General features: G+C 41.8%; 1 protein-coding gene across 3 annotated transcripts in view; it reads right to left on the bottom strand.

The window, feature by feature from the left end:
* Positions 1 to 5,460: 5,460 nt before the first annotated feature.
* C7H10orf71 (chromosome 7 C10orf71 homolog) overlaps positions 5,461 to 19,210 on the bottom strand; it is a 30,272-nt gene continuing 16,522 nt past the window's right edge. For 2 of the 3 annotated variants that reach the window (XM_054035677.1, XM_054035676.1), the window contains exon 3: positions 5,473 to 17,343. In XM_054035677.1, the coding sequence (XP_053891652.1) occupies positions 12,581 to 17,167 (4,587 nt within the window). In that variant the 5' untranslated portion in view covers positions 17,168 to 17,343 and the 3' untranslated portion in view covers positions 5,473 to 12,580. Of the gene's footprint in view, positions 17,344 to 19,210 lie in introns of all 3 variants that reach the window. The other variant, XR_008445760.1, reaches the window with a different exon arrangement.

The following is a 19,210-nucleotide window of genomic DNA, read 5'->3' as shown; positions in this document are numbered from 1 at the left end:
TTATGTGCAGTGTAGCTGTAGCCTTGTCGGTACCAGGATATTAGAGAGAGAAGGTAGGTGAGGTAATATCTTTCTGGTCCAATAAAAGATATTACCTCACCCACCTTGTTAATCAGTTACTGATCTAGTTAGTAGATGGGGGGAAGTAGAAGATGCAATGTATCCTAATTTTAATGAGGCTTTTGATGCAAATGCCATTTTCATAAGCAAACTAGGGAAAAGTGGTATAGATAAAATTACTATAAGGTATGTTACACAACTGAATGAAAGACTGTACTCAAAGAGTAGTTACCATTGTTTGCTGTCAAACTCGGGGGACAAATCTGGTGAGGGTCCCACAAGGATCTGTTCTAAGTCCAGTAATATTCAATATTTTTATTAATGACTTGGATAATGGAGTGGAGAGTATGCTTGTAAAATTTGTGGATGAGACCAAGCTGGGAAGGATTGCAAGCACTTTGGAGGACAGGATTAGCATTCAGACAAACTTGACAAATGAGAGAATTGGTCTGAAATCAACAAACTGAAATTTAATAAAGACAGGTGCACAGTACTTCATTTAGAAAGGAAAATTCAAATGCACAATTACAAAATGAAGAATAATTGGCTAGGTGGTCATACGACTGAAAAGGACCTGGGAGTTATAGCAGCTCGCAAATTGAATATGAGTCAGCAATGTGAGGCAGTTGCAAAAAAGGTTAATCGCATTCTGGGGTTTATTACCAGGAGTGTTGTATGTAAGACATGGGAAGTAATTGTCCCCCTCTACCCAGAACTGGTGAGGCTTCCACTGTACTGTGTCCACTAGGCACCACACTTTAGGAAAGATGTGGTTAAAGTGGAGAAAGTCCAGAGGAGAACAACAAAAATTATAAAAGGTTTAGAAAACCTGACCTATAAGAAAGGTTTAAAAAATTGGGCATGTTTTTTTTCTGAGAAAAGAAGACTGTGGGTAGGGGGGACGGGGACCTAAGACCAGTCTTCAAATATGTGAAGGGCTATTATAAAGAGGGTGGTGATCAATTGATCTCCATGTCCGCTGAAGGTAAGACAAGAAGTAATGGCCTTAATCTGCATCAAGGGAGATTTAAGTTTGATATTGGGGAAAAATTTTCTAACTATATGGTTAGTTAAGACCTGGAACAGGCTTCCAAAGAAGATTGTGGAATCACCGTCACTGGAGGTTTTTAAGAACAGGCAGGACAAACACCTCTCAGGGATGGTCTAGGTTTACTTAATCCTGCCTCAGGGCTGAGGCTGGACTAGATGACCTGCTGAGATCCTTTCCAGCCCTGCATTTCTGTGAGAAGGAAGAACCGTGGTTTAGTTCTGTAGTTATTGTTGGGCCTGCTCCAACTGCCATCCAAGTCCATGGGAGAGTTGGCATTGACTTCACTGGGAGAAATGTCTGTTCCTGGCCCTTTGGACATGCACTGCCAAAACAGACAAGGTGTGCGGGGTTGAAGGTACCCTGTCACTCTGTGGGAATTACTACTTACTGAGCCCCATATGAGAGCAAGTCTTAGAGCTTGTCTAAACAGAAAGTAGTATCTTTTAGTTAACAGTGTGAATTAACGTCAACATAATCAAACTGATGCAAATCTCTGTGTGGTCACTCATTTCGGTTCAAGCTGCAGTGTGGCTTATTTTGGTTTAGCTTAAGTCGACTGACATCCAGTTTGAGATAAACCAAAATAAGAGTATCCACACCAGTTTAACTGAGGTTTTTTTGTAAACAAGGCCCTCCTGTGGGTTTACAGATGAGAAGCTTGAGAATCAACAACTCTGAGTCACATGGCCTGTTGGGTAGGGCAATCAGGTATCTCCTTGCAGGGTATCCTTGGGCCACAGAGTACACGCACCATTACTGTGTGTGGGATTCCCCCTGAGGGAACTGGGACTAGAACCCTAGTCCTTTAGTTCTAAAGCCACAGGCCTCTGCCACCTGAGACCACTTACAACTAGTGAGAGCAACAGCTCCCCACACCCAGAGTTAACAGCAAAACGACCACAGCAGCACCTGTGAGTAACAGGCATCCAGAGAAGCTGCTTCCCAAGACCACAGCAGAGCTGTCATGGCCAACTCATCACAGGAGTGGAGGCTGGTACTATTGCTAAGGTGGGTGTTAGCACCAGTCCTGTTGTTAGGGGAGGTGGTTGCTAGGGGGTATGTTAACTATGGCTGGGGGGATCCCTCCCTCATTCTTCACAGCCCTGCCTGGCCTCTTGCTGTGGTGCTGCTTCTGCCTTGGGTTTGATGGCTGCTGCTTCCCCTCCAACTCAGCATGCCTCTCTGCAGGGCAGAGCTGAGGGACAGCTAGCCCCCACCACCCTGAGGAAGCTGGGTGTGAACATGAGGGAGACTTGGGGTGGGTGAGGGGATCTAGTAACCTCTCCCAATGAAAGACGGTAAGGAGCAAAGACACATATACATCTCCCTCCCAACAAAGGGGGTGGGGATAGCCCAGATGAGGAGCACAGGGGAAGTCAGTGCCCCCTTGAGGGGGGGCTAGAGACTCTCAAGGAGAAGCAGGGACACCCCCACCCCGAGTAAGGGGCAGGACAGAGAAACTAGCAACCCCTGACTTGGTGGAGAGAGGAATTTGGAGTGAGCCCCAGTGGGACACGACATGAGCAGAGAGATCCCAGGAGGAATGGGGAGAGAAACCTCTACTGGGGGGAACAAATGAGTGGGCCAAGCCAGGGGGAAAGTGTTGAGACAGAGAGGGAAAGGGAAGAAAGACAGAAGAGCAGAAAATTAAACTGCAAAAGATGGAGACAAAAGAGCGAGATGGGACTGAAAACTGTGGAGGGAGCAGGAGAGAAATACAGGGAGACCCGGTGAGTTCCCTTTGTCATTTACTAATTATATGGCAATCTGCATGGCACTTGATATATCAGGCAGGGCCTGCCCTGAAGAGGTTATGGTCTAAATAAAATACACACTATGCCAATGAAAGGGAGCAGGCAGCAGTGAAAGCTGGCATGACTGGAATAGAAAGTGGAGCATGTGGCATTCTGTTTGGATCATTTTTATTTATTAATTTTTTATTAGACAACTTGGTGCCAAAACGTTGCCTAAAACTGTACAGCTAGGCCCCGATCCTGCAAGCTAATCCACACAAGTAGCCCCTTACCCTGGGTGCTTGCACAGGGGTCCTCTGCATGGATCTGGCTGTAGGATCAGGACCCTGCTGTTTTGATCAGATTTATACAGCAGGAACCTTTCAGGCTGTGTGAATGTGGACAAACAAGGAGATTGGAGTGACCTGATTGTGGGTAGAAAGTGAATATGCAGGGCCGGCGCAACCCATTAGGTGACCTAGGCGGTTGCCTAGGGCACTATAATTTGGGGGGTGACGACCGCGGCGGTATTTCGGTGGCGGACCTTCCGCCACCTCTGTGGGAGGCGGCATTTTGGGGCGGGACCTTCCGCTGCCTAGGGCGGCAGAAAAGCTGGCGGCGCTCCTATGAATATGGAAGCTCCGTAGCTCTGTGTATGGGAAGAGGCAACAGCTTTTAGCTTTATGTTTGTTTTTGCGGTGTTGTGAGTGTTATTTTATTGTGAGTCTTGCATATTGAATGGTTTAATTAAAGCCCCAAAGTCCCGGAAACAATCTCAGCATTTATTTAAAACAATAAGTATGTTTCCAGCCCTCCTGATTGCGTAGGAAAGCTTGAAAATGTGACCCAAGTGCAAACTAAAGGCTCAAAAGTCAGAAGGCAAAAAAAAAAAAGAACCCTCACATTTCTTTATTTATTTTAATTTCATGCTTTTTTAAGGACTGGGTGATGAGTTTGGGACTCTCAGGCTTGGTTTTTTCTCTACAAAAACATGGCTGGCTTTTGAATATCTTTTCTGTATGTTTCTTGTGCAGCCACTAGGAAATGCAAGAGGGCATGTAGGGCACAGTGCTTTTAGGGTATGTTTGTTGACATTGTATTGGAACAAGGTTTGGCATGATGACAAGTTAGACAAATGCAGATATAGAGATAAACACTGGGAAAGTACACCATTGACCTGAGAATTTTCTGACGTTGCCCCCCCCCACCCCCCCCGAACCTCCTTTTTCTTAGCCTCCCCAAAGCTTCCTCCAGCCATCTCAGTTTTGATTGGCTGGCTACAGGTCTGGGTATGTGATCATGTGATTAAATATAGTGGCCTATATTCTCTCCTGCACTAAGATCTGCTTGGTGTAGGGGGAGAGAGGGCCCAGGGAGCAAACTGTACCTCCCTGCTTCTCAGGGTTCATCTGTACCAGCCCTGGCCCATTAATATAGTTTAGGGTAGCCCGCAAGGTGCTCTGACTTATACCAACTGGCTAGAAACCTTACCCCAGTTGTGACTTGGCATAGCAGATACCCTGTGCCCCACCTCCAACACAGCCCCTCCTGCTCCCTATGCCAGAATGTGTGCGGGGATGGGGGGTAGTGCGGGGAGGTGGCATAGGAGCTGTCTCTGCCGCTTTGTGCTAGCCAAGAGCTCACATAAACTGAGGGAATTCTCAGCTGGCCAGTTAGGGCCTGATTCTACCACTTCCTGAGGGGTGTAAAGAATGGGAGAACCTGAGCCAGTACTGTAACAAATACACACAAGAGGAGAACGTGAAGGTTGTCTGGGCAAACTTAACTTGCGGGTGTCCTGATTTTTGAGTACTTCTTCAATTGCAACATTTTTCTTTTTATGAAGAATAAAAATTACCGGAAAGTGTTTTTTAAAGTGTTGTTTTTTTTCTGCTTGGATTCCACCCCCGTCCCCCTTAGAAATACCTGAAACGTAAGAACATAATAACATAAAAGCGGCCATACTGGGTCAGAACAAAGGTCCATCTAGCCCAGTATCCTGCCTTCCAATAGTGGCTAATGCCAGGTACCCCAGAGGGAATGAACAAAACAGGTAATCATCAACTGATCCATCCTCTGTTGCCCATTCCCAGCTTCTGACAAACAGAGGCTAGGGACACCATCCCTACCCATCCTGGTATAGTTGGGATTATGTTTTCCAATGTGCATTACTTTGCATTTATCACCATTGAATTTCATCTGCCATTTTGTTGTCCAGTCACCCAGTTTTGTGAGATCCTTTTGTAGCTCTTCACAGTCTGCTTAGCACTTAACTGTCTTGAGTAGTTTTGTATCATCTGCAAATTTTGGTACCTCTCTATTTACCCCCTTTTCCAGATCATTTATTAATATGTTGAATACGACTGGTCCCGGTACAGACCCTGGGGAACACCACTATTTACCTCTCTCCATTCTGAAAACTGACAATTTATTCCTACACTTTGTTTCCTATCTTTTAACCAGTTACCAGTCCACGAGAAGACCTTCCCTCTTATCACATGACTGCTTACTTTCCTTAAGAGCCTTTGGTGAGGGACCTTGTCAAAGGCTTTCTGAAAATCTAAGTACACTATATCCACTGGATCCCCTTGTCCACATGCTTGTTGACCCCCTCAAAGTAAATCTTGTCTTCCCAGTCCTTGCTGAAGGACTTAGACATGTTTCTTAGTCCTTAACTCAGAGTGAGAGTACTGAATTCTTAACAAAGTGAGCTTTTATCCAAGTGTTTGAGTTAAACAGGTGTTAACAAAAGCATAGAGCTTTAAATAGTTGGACTATTAATTACTTTTATTCTCAGTTATAGAAGTTCAACTTCTTTAATATTTGTGAAATCACAATAGAACTAGTTCTCAAGTTGTCCATAGAGTCTTGCAGGGTAGATAAGACCTGAATATGTAGTGTAACAAACAGTGAGAAGGAAAACAAAAAAGACACCATCCTTTCAGCACTTCTTTATATATCATAAAAAAAGAAAACCAGGATAAGGGCCCATCTCCCCCACTTTTTTATAGGTCACCTTTAACCCTTTTCCTGCCTATTTTATTCCCATGGTACCTATACCCTTGCATTCCAGTAGTATACACTGGCAGAAGATCCAGAATAATCATGGTGAAGAACAGTTCATACTTCAAAATAAATAAATCATTGACCCCTCCTGATATAATGGACAGCTTACAAAAACATTAAGGCTCAATTTACTCAAGTACTCCATGTTCTTTCTATGTCCTCAATGGCTCTGAAGCAGAATTTCCTCAATAAAAATGACTGATGTACTTAAATTGCTCCAAATTACCCATTTGTATTTATTCACTGGAGCCTTTGTAACCCATCATGTACAATATATTCAGCCCCTGATGCTGTTTTTGACTCAGAAGCAGAGGATCTAGCTTCAGAATTTTCGTTTATACACACAAGAAACAAAAGTTGAAAATATTTCCCCCAAATGCACATATGAAAATTACATCCAGGAAACGTGTAACTAGTCTCTTTCTCCATTTGTGCTTTGCTATGTGTTCAAAACACAATAATGCTTTCATTGCCACCAAAGGACACTCAGTTACAAGGCCAGGTGCAGTAGCATCAAAGCAAGAAAAGGTCTAGGTGCAAGCCACTGTCAGGGCAGAGTGGGATCTCATCTAAAATTGCTTTGAAAAACAACTTGAATATGTTCAATAATGTAAAAGACAGTAGCATAAAACTGAAACAAAGAACGTGCACTGATTGAGATCAAATAAGTACAAAGTCAAGAATTATCTGCTAAGGTAAACATAGAATATTTCATTACATAATACTTGTAGTTATTGGGTGACCCAAGGATCTGAGTATGTAGGGGGATAGAATACATTCAGCTAATCCTTCACTATACCACTGATGTGTTTATAAAAAAGGATTTAAAAAAACAAATAGAATGCAGTGCATTTGGTTGCAGATACTTAAGTGCATGAAGTTCCTGCTTCAGAAACATATATATCATGTTGCATAAGTATATCGTGTGTTGGTCAAATAAATTGGAGGTCTCATTCCTGATACTAGTAGATTGTGTGTCCATATAACCAAAATTTCCCCCATCACAATTGGAACTGAGTTGGCAATCTCAGCACAGGCTAGGGTGACCAGACAGCAAGTGTGAAAAATCGGGTCAGGGGTGGGGAGTAATAGGAGCCTATATAAGAAAAAGCCCCAAATATCAGGACTGTCCCTATAAAATCAGGACATCTGGTCACCCTAGCTTAGGCCCAGGACTGAATAGGCCATGGAGAGCACACCGACTCAGCCCTAGAGGTTGTCTTTCCAGGTCAGGATTGAGGCACAGTGTGGGGGATATTCTGTGGCCAAAAAGAGAAGATAATTCTCCAGAGATGTCCATGTGACACCACATTTACCAGCAGGGCTGGATTAACCACTAGTCACAATAGGCCCCTGGCCCTGGGATGACATTATGTATGGGATAATGTCATATCCTACACAGCCTGGAGCCCAGGAGGAGCAGACAGCCTTCAGCTTGAGGCCATCAGATGTAGGCCCACCAGGCTGTCAGACAGAGCCCACCTCCCCCCCGGAGCTCTGCCGCACCAAGCCTTCCCACACAAGGGCCCTCTGCTGATCTAGCAGGCAGGGGGCCTGCTATCCTGGCCTTCACTATGGCTGGGGCCTTTCTCCTCAGTCTGCTGCTCCCTCTCTTTAGGTGTGCGGTGGGGTTGCCCCCTACCCAGGTTTTCTCTTTTTGAGAAAGCTGTCCTAGGAAATCTGTCTGGGTGCTCAGTATACACTGACCCCTGTCCTGTTTTATGGGCTCAGGATCAACCTGGATGTCCCAGTTTTTTTGTACCTAAGAAGTGGCAACCCTAGCAGATGGGGTCCATGCATGTGTGTGTTTCTTTCAATCAATCCCTACTCTAGGTCCTTATTGCCCCTTGAGCCAGCTGTTTCCCCGGTTCATTGTCTTTTGACTTCTTTTGCACAATTAACAATTGAAATGTAATTAAAGAGAAAATGCTGGGTAACAGCCTTGTAAAATAAGTCCCATTAATTTTATTAATTATTAATTTGTAAATACAGTTTCATCTGTAAAATATGCCAGCCACAGATATTTCGGGAACAGATGATCCAGTCAGAGACTGAACAATCAGGGAGCTGTTTATAAAATCCATACATGTGGGCCAGTTAAATCAAACTGCATTCATCAAAACAAATCCAACATTCATGAGGGAGAAAATGCCACTCGAGCTCTTGGGGTGGCGAGGCAGCAACTGGCGGTGTAGATGCTCGGCCTCAGTCTGAGAAGTGGCATTTGGAGGAGAAGGAGTTGTGGCTGTCTAGAAAGGTGAGAGGAGTGAGTTTCAAAGGGAGAAAAAGCTGGTGCCCAAAACAAATGACTATGACATCTCAGGTCCTTCTCTGGTTCAGCTTTTGAACAAGCCATGCCCTTTGAGGAAGAACCACCATGAAAAAGCCCCGGAGCACCGAGAAATGCAGCATGCAAAGGAGGCCATTTGTAAGACAAAAGGAGGCTTTTGTGAAATCAGGGTTCATAAACGGTATTCAATCTGCTGTACCTCTTTGCATTCAAAAAGTCTATTGTTTTCGATAATCCTATCATTTCTCTTCTGGAAAGGATGAAACCCTGCTTTGTTCTAGATTCATTAGTCTAGAACTGGCTTCACACTTCTATTTAAAGTCAGCATTATTCTTTGGGAGTTAGACTCCCAACCCAATGATTGCTCATTATTTTTTATGAATATTGCACATTCCCCACACAAATCAGAGCTACGATTAGTACTTTTGCATTGTGATCATAGAAGATGGACTGTGCATCACAAACCTTCTAAGTGCAGTGATGTAAAAAATCTAAAGCAGTTGACATTTGATATCACTTGATTTTCCTCTGGTGCACAAACATTTGATGTTAGTAACAAAAACCATTGATGCCAAGTGATATTAATAGGTAAAAATAGAAAACTGACAGTAATGCTACAATCATTGTGTTGCCTATACGCAGTTTGCTTATAAAAATCTAAAACAACTGCATTTCAAAAATGGATGGAAAGAATTATATGAAGTTTGTCCTATACCAAGATCTCCAGCAGATGTAAATGGGTGCACTTCCATCGAAGGCAATGAATTTGCACTGTTTCTCACCAGCTGAATATCTGGCCCCCTATTTTTAAGAATATTAACCATATTTGCTTCACATATTTAGCTTTACTAAAGTGCCATACTAAAACAAACTATTGCTCATTTGCTCATTAGATATCTTTTGCTTTTAAGATGTAGTCACATGAAACATAAGCACCAAGCATTTTTAGTTACTATTAATAAATCTAATCTGAAAATATATTTTTTTTCTGAACCTAACCTAGAATTCCAAGTAAACAGTGTTTGTGCCCACTAGCAGTCTGACCCCACAATGAGCTCCATACAGGTGGATGAAGTCATTGCTCACTCATGCAGAGTCATTGCGGGACTGGGATACTGGGCAGTAAAGCTGCATCCTTTCCCCCTCCCCTTGAGAAGGATCCTAAGGAAAACGCCAGACATATAACAGGAATCATTTTCAGATTTGTTTTCAAAACTCTCTATGTATGTGTTTTTCTCTTCTTTCTATAGATGCTCTAAGGAATGTCTCCCTCTCAGGTATCTACTATTTTAGAGACTCAGTCAGCTATTAAATAGCTTTGTTTAACTGCAGAAATGAGTAAAAAGAAGTCTTGCATGGCAGTCTATTTAGGACCTGCTCCTTCATTCCTTGCACACCCAAAGTTCTCAGTGACTTTAGTAGTGTTTCAGGTGAGAAGGAATGGATGACTGTATGTACTGTTGTTGAATATTGAATATATAAGCCTTTATTTTGTTAAGACTTGCCCAGTTTTGCCAGCACACTCATTTCCAATAGCGTGAGCCAGGCTGTTGAGGGTAGGCACACAAAATATACAGCTACATGTGCAAAGCAAATAAATCATGCAGAATATCCATTTGCATGAGCAAAAAGCAAATTGCAACATCTTTGTCTATGCAACTGAATATTTTATACCAAATATTGAGACATGGCAGAATTCATTTTTTTTTTATAATTTTGACAGATAATATTGATATTTATTTTTAAGCATTTGTTTTGTTTAAATTTTCAGTTGCACAAAATTATGGGTGTTAAGCACTTTTTAAAATTTTTATCTGTTTAAATTTTCACAGTTGCAGGAAATTATGGGGAATCAGACAATGGGGGGGGGTCAAACAATAATTATTTAATGATAGTAGACTTTGAGATTCAAAAAACTAAAGCTTTATAACTGCAAAAACACAAATTATCAACATCACATGTCAAAATATACAAAGAAAGTATCCTTAAATCAAATTCTAATAAGTTCTCAAGCAGCATTTTTCTTTCTTTGCCTATGTATAATTTTTGATTATTATTGATAGAAATATTTTTTCGATAGCTTGTGTGTTCAGTGAAATCAACATTTACCAATAATAATCTAATCATTCCAAGCCTAGAAATATTTATATACATACTTCATACTTGTTTTGTGCATGATAAGCTGTTGTGTTGTATAAAGGTTGGCACAGCAGACAGGAAAGTATAATGCCTTGAGGGCAAGGGACTGGACTAGATGACCTCTTTAGGTCCCTTCCAGTCCTATGATTCTAATGTGGATAGTACCATGTTAGAAGTTTGCAAAATATTGGTAATAAAAGAGAAAAGCGTTCAACACTGGACTCGTGTCGTACCATACCAATTTGAGAAGGGATATTTGTTCCTGAAACACTCATGTTTTACAAATGCTTGTGCTCAAAAATGAGCCCCTTTTCCAGGGGAAACTGGAATGCATTTTTCTGAGGTAAAATGAGCCTGCTCCAAGTCAAAGATTGCATAGAAATTTGAATTGTCACAGAATATTTGCTTATATTTAGACATCTTGTTGAATTTCATTGAAAACTCAAATCTGAGAGGTGCAAACTGGCCCCCAAGTCACAAAATTGCATCAGTTTTGCATACTTCTGCACAACCATTAAAATATGCATGAAAAAATAATTTAGGGCCCAATTCAAAGCCCACTGAAATAAACAGAATGATTCCCATAGACCATTGACTCTAAGGGAACTGTATCATAGAATGAGTGCGATGAACGGAGGCATTTGTTGGCTAGTATAGGTTCTGAATGTACAGGTGTGTGTCAGCGATGGGTGAACCTCAGATGGTTTGAAATCCATGCTCAGTTTGGGGAAATATCCAAAAAGTGAAGTTTAATCAAACCCCTTTGGTCTATGTCGTGAGAACAAGCTCTCTCATGAGAAATCCAGAATTTCCTGGGGCCAGTTAGGTTACGCCAAGAACAACCTCTGTCAGACTTATTGTTTATAATTCAACTTTTTGTCTGTTTTTCTTCAACTATAGACAAAAGTCCTGATTCTCCTCTTGCTTACTCAATTGTAAATCAAGAGAAAGTCTACTGGAGACAACTGAGTTATTCTGGTGTAAGAGGAGAATCAGGCCTGAAGTTATTCTTCCATAGAGCTTTTACTTTTACATTTCCTTTGGGGAGGACAAAATGAAAGGACGAAGGATAAAAAAAGAAACCAGTGCACAGAATAGACACATTTATAAGCAGACATATTGCTGTGTATTATACTTGTGCCATCTTGTCCCCATGCATTTCTGATTATGCAGATCTTTGACAAGGTATCATCCAGTATATGATGAAAAAAAAGGAGCTTAAAAAAGGGTGGTACAAATTTGATACAGATCTTTCAAAAAAAGTGATGATCAAAATAAGTTGCTTGCTTACTGCACTTCCTAGAAATTACTAACTTGGCTGTTCCTTGTCATTTTTTAAAATCACAGAATGCATCAGTCCAAAATAAAGCACAACTAAACATTTCTCACTTTTTTTAAAGTTCGCTTTGTGTTTCACTAGAGCTTGGTAAGAAAAAGAAAAGCATCTGAAATACAATGATCCAAAGTTTTCCCATTCTAACAAAACATATTGCAACTGCATCTCTTTCAGTTTTGCTCCTTGGTGGACTATTTCCAGGCCAAGTTTCAATCTGTAGTAACTCCTGAGACGGTGGGTGAATATATGGAAATATTCATCAATCTTAAAATGCTAGCAGCACTTTAGCGGGCATCCACAGGTATATCAGAAGAGTAGAGCTGCTGCTTTTACTTTTCAGTGTTTTGATTTGCTTTCAATTCAGGTGCTGTTTTGTATATCTAATATACAATAATGTAGTCATTAAAGTCTGGCTTTTCAGTGAACACAAAAAGGTGACTCTCTGTCAAGTATATCTGATATTCACAGCCCAATAGAGTAATAGTGAAGAGTCTTAACTAGAGTTGCCATCTGTTCTGTTCTGAGACTGTTCTACTCAGCACTCTTACTCTCTGTCACCTGTCACACAGTACCATTCCAAGCACTGGACAAGATCACCTCCAATTTTGCCATCTTTGCAACCCTAGTGGCAAAGCAACAGCGGTAGCAGCAGCAGTGGGTGGTTTCCTACCATCAGATTTGGATTTTGCCAGCATTGCCCCTTTGTTTTATTGATAAGCCGGGGGCTCACCCCAACAGCAAATTTCTTCACAGTGACACCTCTCCCCTTTGAAGATACAAGCCTTCATTTTCTCTCTCACCCAAACCAAGCCACAACAAGATTCAGACTTTTAGTGTTTACAAATATCAAATGTGAGTCTTTGTCTGAATATATTTATATTTCAAATAATTTATCATTTCAGTTCTTAAGATATCCCTTCGACAGCAAAATCCTCTAAATCACTGATTGAAATGATGTCCATGTTTGTAGCTGGACTCGTGTCTTTTGTACAATTACACTGAATTTCCTCAGCTTGTTGACTGTAAGAGTCAGATACAGGTTCAATATAGGGTTGACTCTCTGGCGATTGAGCATCTCTGCCGTCTTGCTGCCAGTCTTCAGCTGCTTCTGCTGGTGCTCCTGGTACTTTCTGCATTAGTGAAAGAGGTTCAGAGAGTGGGGAAACTGATCTCATAGTTGTCACAGGTAAAGGTAGTACACTAGGGTACAATACACAAGGAGAATTTAAATTTTCCAAAGAGGTGGTTCGGTGTAAGCCCTTTTCTGAGGAACGGATAGGTACTTGGATGTATTTGCCAGTTTCTGGCTCATAAAAGGTCTTGAAATGAACTTGACCGGATAGATCGACAACGAAGTACTGCCCTGAGTCAGGATCTTGAAGGAGTTTACGCTGAGTTGCAGGTAAAAAGGGTGTGGGGCTTACTGACTGGGCACCTTTGAGTCTCACCATGCTAGATTCTGTAGGAGGGAAAGGCGAATGGGACACAGGAGATGGTGGAGAATGGATCAGGGTTAAGGGGGATAATGGAATCTGTCCAGAATGGGACAGCTTTCTCACAACAGTATCTGTGTGCTCTGTTTGAAGGTTCTTCTTCTGTGCCTCTATCTTTTTTCTCTTGTTTGCCAGCTTTTTTGCTCGCCGCAGGGCCTTTTCGCTTTTTGGTGGCACAGCAGGTGGCTTGCCCAGCGGTTTCTCCATACAACTCTGTGCTCTCTCATTTGTCATTCTAGAATCGCTGGTGTCCTCAGCGAGCAGGCTCCTCTGCGTTGAATCGAGTATTTCCTCTTCCGAAATATCAGCATTGTTCTTTGTTACCAAATTCAACAAAGTGGAATTTGTAATATCCTCTGCCTTCGTTACACTGGAACTGGCAATTTTCTCTGACAATGGACTAGTAACAGCTGAGCACGTAATGCTGTCTGACCTTGGGCTCGTTACAATGGTACATGCAAGATCGTCTAACACAGCAGGTGTTTCTTCCAAGTGTCTGATGTCTCTTGAAATGTCACTGGTTACAGGACAATACACGTAGTTCTCTAATATCGAGCTTATTGCTGGAGAATTTATCTCCCTAGTGATTATTTTTTTCGCACATGATCCACCTCTCCGATTAGACAAAAGATAATTCTTAAAATAATTTGTCTTCTCTTCTGAAGGGGAGCCCAATTTGTTTTGTGCTGAGCTAACTCCTAAAGCTGATTTTGACCGTGCTAAATAGTGCTTCACCTTTCCAACCATGGGCTTCTCTTTGCTGCGGTGAACACTTTCCTCATTACTTTTCCCAACTTTATTTAATAAAGTAGGAGTCACTTCATTATCTTCCCTTGATGCCCGTAATGAAAAACTCTCTACATCTTCTGAAAGGGTGGGCTTCCATATTAGTTTGGTGTTATCTGCCCCTTGAAAGCCCATGCCAGCTGGAATAGATCCCAGTGCATTGGCATCCTCATTTTTGATTAGTGCATCTTCTCTTGCATCCTGTTCTTTTATGTTTCTTGATAATGACCGGTCAATCTCTTGAATGCTAGGTGTACTTTGGCCCTGCCTGTAAAGCTGCTGGTCCTTGTCTACAGTAGCTTCCAATCTGCTTTCTGTCTCCCTGTAACTAATACTGACTGTGTCTTCTGAGGACAGGGACCTAAGCAGAGGCAGCTTGACTGCCTTTATCACAGGAGATGATTTGAATGTGTTGTCTTTAATCAGAAACAGACTGGGTTTGAATGAATTTGAAGAAAGTGGTGATGCTGGCTCTTCTGACTGGGAGGTGGAAGCATCCTTGTTGCCTTCTGCTGCAGAATTCATATTACTGACCTCTTCCTTCTTCTCACTCATCAATCTCTCTTCTGCCATGCTCTCGCTCTCACCCTGTGCCACCTTTCCCTCACGCTTTTCTTCTGTGCTAGTGTCCCAGTTACTAAAAGCATAATACTGCAACTCCTCTTTCCCTACTGGTTTCCCTTTCCCTTTACTACTTTGCTTGTCATCTACATTCATTTTACTCCTACTCCTCTGACTTTCCTCAAGGCATGCTTTCTGAAACAGCTGAATCAGTGAAAAGGGCTCCTCCTGAAATGGCTGATCTACTGTGGGCACCAAAGAGTATTCAGAAGAACTACTGCTGCTTTTGCCTTTATTTTCATTGCTACTTCTTACATTGGTTTGATTTGCATTGTAAGGCGCACCGTCTTCTGCTGGTGAAAGAAGTTTTGGGGGTATTTTAGGGTCATCCTTTCCATTCCGGCTTTCAGCATCTCTCTCACTTTCGTGGCCTTGTACACTGGAATTATAGATTTGCATTTGCTGCGCAGATTTTGCATCTGCATTGTCTCTACTGTAGCCTTTCAGTGAAGGATAATGTCGACTTTTCCTTAAACCGTGTTTGTTTGACTGGTGTCCAGCGATAGACACATTTTCACTGTTCTCAGTGTCTTTCAATAGATCTTTGTTTTTTGAATCATCCTGTTGCAAATTGTCCTGATTTTGGTAAAATGAAGTATCTACTGTTACTTGGGGTGAATTTAAAGATAGGTAATTATCTGTGAAGTGTCCCTCTAAATCACTTTTATTGTCCTTTTCCTGGATACCGTCAGTTTGTACAAAAGGTCCATGGCTTAATTCATCTCTCTCTGCAAGCTCTAAGCTACTTTCTTCTAGAAAAGTGGACACTGTAGCATTCATTTTTACACTTTCTTGTTTCATGTTTTCCTTAGTCTTATTTTTCTCTTTTAAGAGAGGAGAGGGACTATACGTGCTTTTAACACGTTTTCGAACATCTTTCAGGTTGAATAATAAACTTGGTGCTTTAGACTTGTAATTATCGCGAGATTGATAATCACTAAATCCACTTCCCTCATGTTCTTTCGTTGCTACAATGTCAGGTATTGGTGGTGTCACCAGCGCTGGCTGATTTTCTGTCTCTTGTTTTAATGGTATAATTGGTGTTAAAAGTTTTGTGATGTTGAAAGAGGGGCTAATGGATTCAGGGGAGTTTACCTGGTTATCTACTGCAGTTGTGTCAGCAAAAGGTTCAACACCAGATGGCTTTTTATAAAAAGAGAATTCTTCTCCAATGAGCTGTAACTTTTCATTTGAACTCTCCTGTGCTTTTGCCGCTACCCCTTTTATATTCCTCTGTTTCCTCCATGGTGGACAGATATAGTCCAATTCAGGCTTGGTTGCCTTCTTCTGAGTGCAAGTGACTTGGGACACAGACGGTGGTGGAGCAGGGGGCTTGGATACAGGTGATGTGGGGGAAGCAGGGGTCAGGGACATGGGTGCTAGGGGTGGACCAGAGACCTGGGGTACAGATGTTGATGGGCCAGAGACCTGGGGTACAGGTGCTGGTGGAATAGGAACCTGAAACTCAGCTGCTGGAGGGACAGGGTGTACAGGTATTAGTGGGCCAAGGACCTGAGGTACAGTTGCTGGTGGGACATGGTTCTGGAATTCAGTTGTGGGGGGAAATAGATCCATTAGAAAATCCTTTTCCTGAATTCTAGCACCTATGACCATTCTGGGTGGTGGTTTATGTTCAGATGTGTAGGATTGTTTAACCAATGGTGTTTCTTCAAAGCTTGTAATATCCTCCTTTTTTGGTATAAGATCTGCAAATTCCTCTTTTTCACTCAGTTTATTATGATGGTCATTCCATGATTTAAAAGCACTGTTCTCGCTGTGAAGAAAATTGCCCTTTTTGGCTGGCTCTTTAACTTTCCCACGCCTGTTTTTGACTGTCTTTTTAGAAGAGCTGGTGAGATTTGCCTTAAATATGTTTGAAGTGTCCATCCATGCAGGATGATAACCATCCGGACCACAATAGCCCCCATCAGTTTTATTATGTCTTTTCTGGACCTCGTGTTTGTCACTGAGCCAGTGGTTATCTCGACACACATCAGAAAAGTGGGAAAGTTCCCTTTGGATATTTAAAATTGCTGTGTCATCCCAGAAAGCCATGTCATTTCCATGAATTAATTTGCATTTTTGAGAACTATTTTTAACTGGCTGTTTGACTGCTCCCAGGGAACCTTCAGGACATTGGTTTTCAGTCTTATCAAATGTCTTAATCAAACAGGACACTTTGGAGGCATGTTTGTTTTTCCTTGGACCAGATACTGGCAAATTTGGCTTTTTCCTTTCCACGGTGCTGTTTTTAGCAACTTTTTTCTCTTCTTGAACACGTTTTGGTAACTGCTGGAATGTTGAAGCCCGTGTTGTATGCTCGTTGTTTTTCGATGATAACTTATTGCAGATATTACTTTTCTTGATGGCATGGTTTAGTGTTCCTTGGTGAATTTTACTAGAGAATTGGTGGGTGATTTCCGGTGAAATGACAAGCTCCAATTCCTTGTCAGATGCTTCAAGTTCTGCCACGCACAAACTCTTGAATGCTCGGTCTGTGAGGCTACATACCTCTCTGTCTGTGTCATCCAGGAGGCTCCCTATACTAGAGGAGTCACTAAGTCCATCCATGTGTTTCTTATTTCCCTGCATTGTCCTTGTGAGTCATGAATAAATTATCCCAAGCATTAATTGCATATGTCAAATAGGTAGAAGATTCTGTTGGATATTCCCAACCGTTTGCAATGTTTTCTCCTAGAATTCTTCTTCCAGAACGTATTGCTTTACATTAATTCACCTTATGGAATCACAAAACGGGAGTTTCTCCTCTGCAAAACCAACAGACATGAAAATACAAATGAGCGTACACTGTACAATCATCCTGTTCTACATACAGCATCTTCCATTAATTTGATCCTATATTTAATCAAATCAAAATCTCAGGAATCAAATAATTAGTGTTTAAAAATACTCTTATGTTGGTCACCTTAAATGAGTATCGCTGGATAATTCAATCACTGGAAGGTGCCATTGAATTCGTAAGAAAGACGGGGTTTCGATTCAGCAAAGCACTTAAAACCCATTGATTTAAATGGGACTTAAGCACATACTTAAAGTTAAGCATGTGCTTAAGTGCTTTGCTGAACAGGGGCCAATGCTTTTACATGAGAAGAAAAGAGACAGTTGTAGGTTTAACACATGTAAGCAGACTGAAGTAATCTCTACTCACCCCTAACTGGTATGAAAGCTACAAACTGCTTTGTCTTCAGTAGGATTTTACCACTTGTTAGTTAACAAATATTAAATAATACATGGTAAGACTATTAATTTTTCCTACAGTGAACACACCCTATAGAGACCTGTAATAATCAAAGATTGAGTAAAATCTAGATGTTATAGGCCGAGATTTCAAAAAATGTGATCCCATAGTTAGGATCCTAATAAATGGCTAGATTTTCAAAAGAACTGAGCACCCAACTGTTCCCATTGATTTCAGGGGTTTATTTGATCATTTGACCACTTATTTAGGTGCTTAAACATGAAGGTTCAGGGTTTCAAGCTACACAGAGCCCTTCTTCAGTTCTCACTCTGCTTCCTTCCCCAGCCCTGAAGTAGAGCTTTCTGTAGCTCAAAAGCTTGTACCTTCCACGAACAGAAGTTAGACCAATAAAAGATATTCCCTCACCTACCTTATCTCTATTCTATTCAGGTTCTTGTACCAGCTCATCCCTCTGGTAAATGACATCAATAGAGTTGCACCTGCTCTCACCAAGATCACACTTGGTCTTTTAGGATGTATTTATCCCGAGCATAAATCCACTTGAGTAAGCAGAGTTACACCAGAGATAAATTTAGTCCATTGTGTATTAACAAATCCCAGGCAAATGCTCTTGCCACAACATATTTTCACCAAGTATGTTAGAACGCAGTGGATCTGGTATCTTGAAATTGAGGAGACTGCTAATATCAGCATAGCCAGCAGAAGGCAGGACAGCCTAGGGGGATACCATTAGACCCACTAAAGGAGCACAAGCAACAGTTGTTCTCAATTTCCCGAAGGGACAATAACAAAAGCAATAATTGTTAATAGTTCAGTCAGAGGATGTCTGGGCCTCCCATTAATCCACTGGCATTATGCAAGTTAAGGGCCACATTGTAACAGCTTTTGGCCCCTCTACAGCAGCCTGCTGGGATAGACCAGGGCTCGTTGGGGAGCATGCTGGACCCGGTGGCGGGCTGGTGTGGCTCCACTCTACTTCCAATGCAGAGCTGAGTTTTATAGGCACAGTACAGCCCTAAACTATTTTTGATTCTCTCTGTATATATATTCAATAGCATGAGCCAGGCTGTTGAATAAAATGCCCATCATAGACCTGAGATATGAAATCTGGATCCAGATCTGAACTCCCCCTATGTTTTGATTCAGGGTTCCTGTTTGGCCCAGCTCTCCTGTAAGGAGGTCTCCTGTAGAAATGTCTTGACAGCTGTATGCTGAGATTTCAGTAAACTCCCAAACACAGCTCGGGGTGGCCCATATCAGACATATTTGAGGGAACAGTCTTGCTCAGATGGGTTATTCAGATTTAGTTCTTTCTTCAGATTTAACACTTCTTACTTCTCACATTAAAAACTCAGCCAACCTTTTCCTAGACTCACCTGGCTATAGTGGAACCTGATTCTGTCTGGATCTACTCC

The sequence above is a fragment of the Malaclemys terrapin genome, chromosome 7 (assembly GCF_027887155.1).
Source record: "Malaclemys terrapin pileata isolate rMalTer1 chromosome 7, rMalTer1.hap1, whole genome shotgun sequence".
NCBI classification, from domain to species: Eukaryota; Metazoa; Chordata; order Testudines; family Emydidae; genus Malaclemys; species Malaclemys terrapin.
This window is presented reverse-complemented; position numbering and strand designations above follow the sequence as displayed.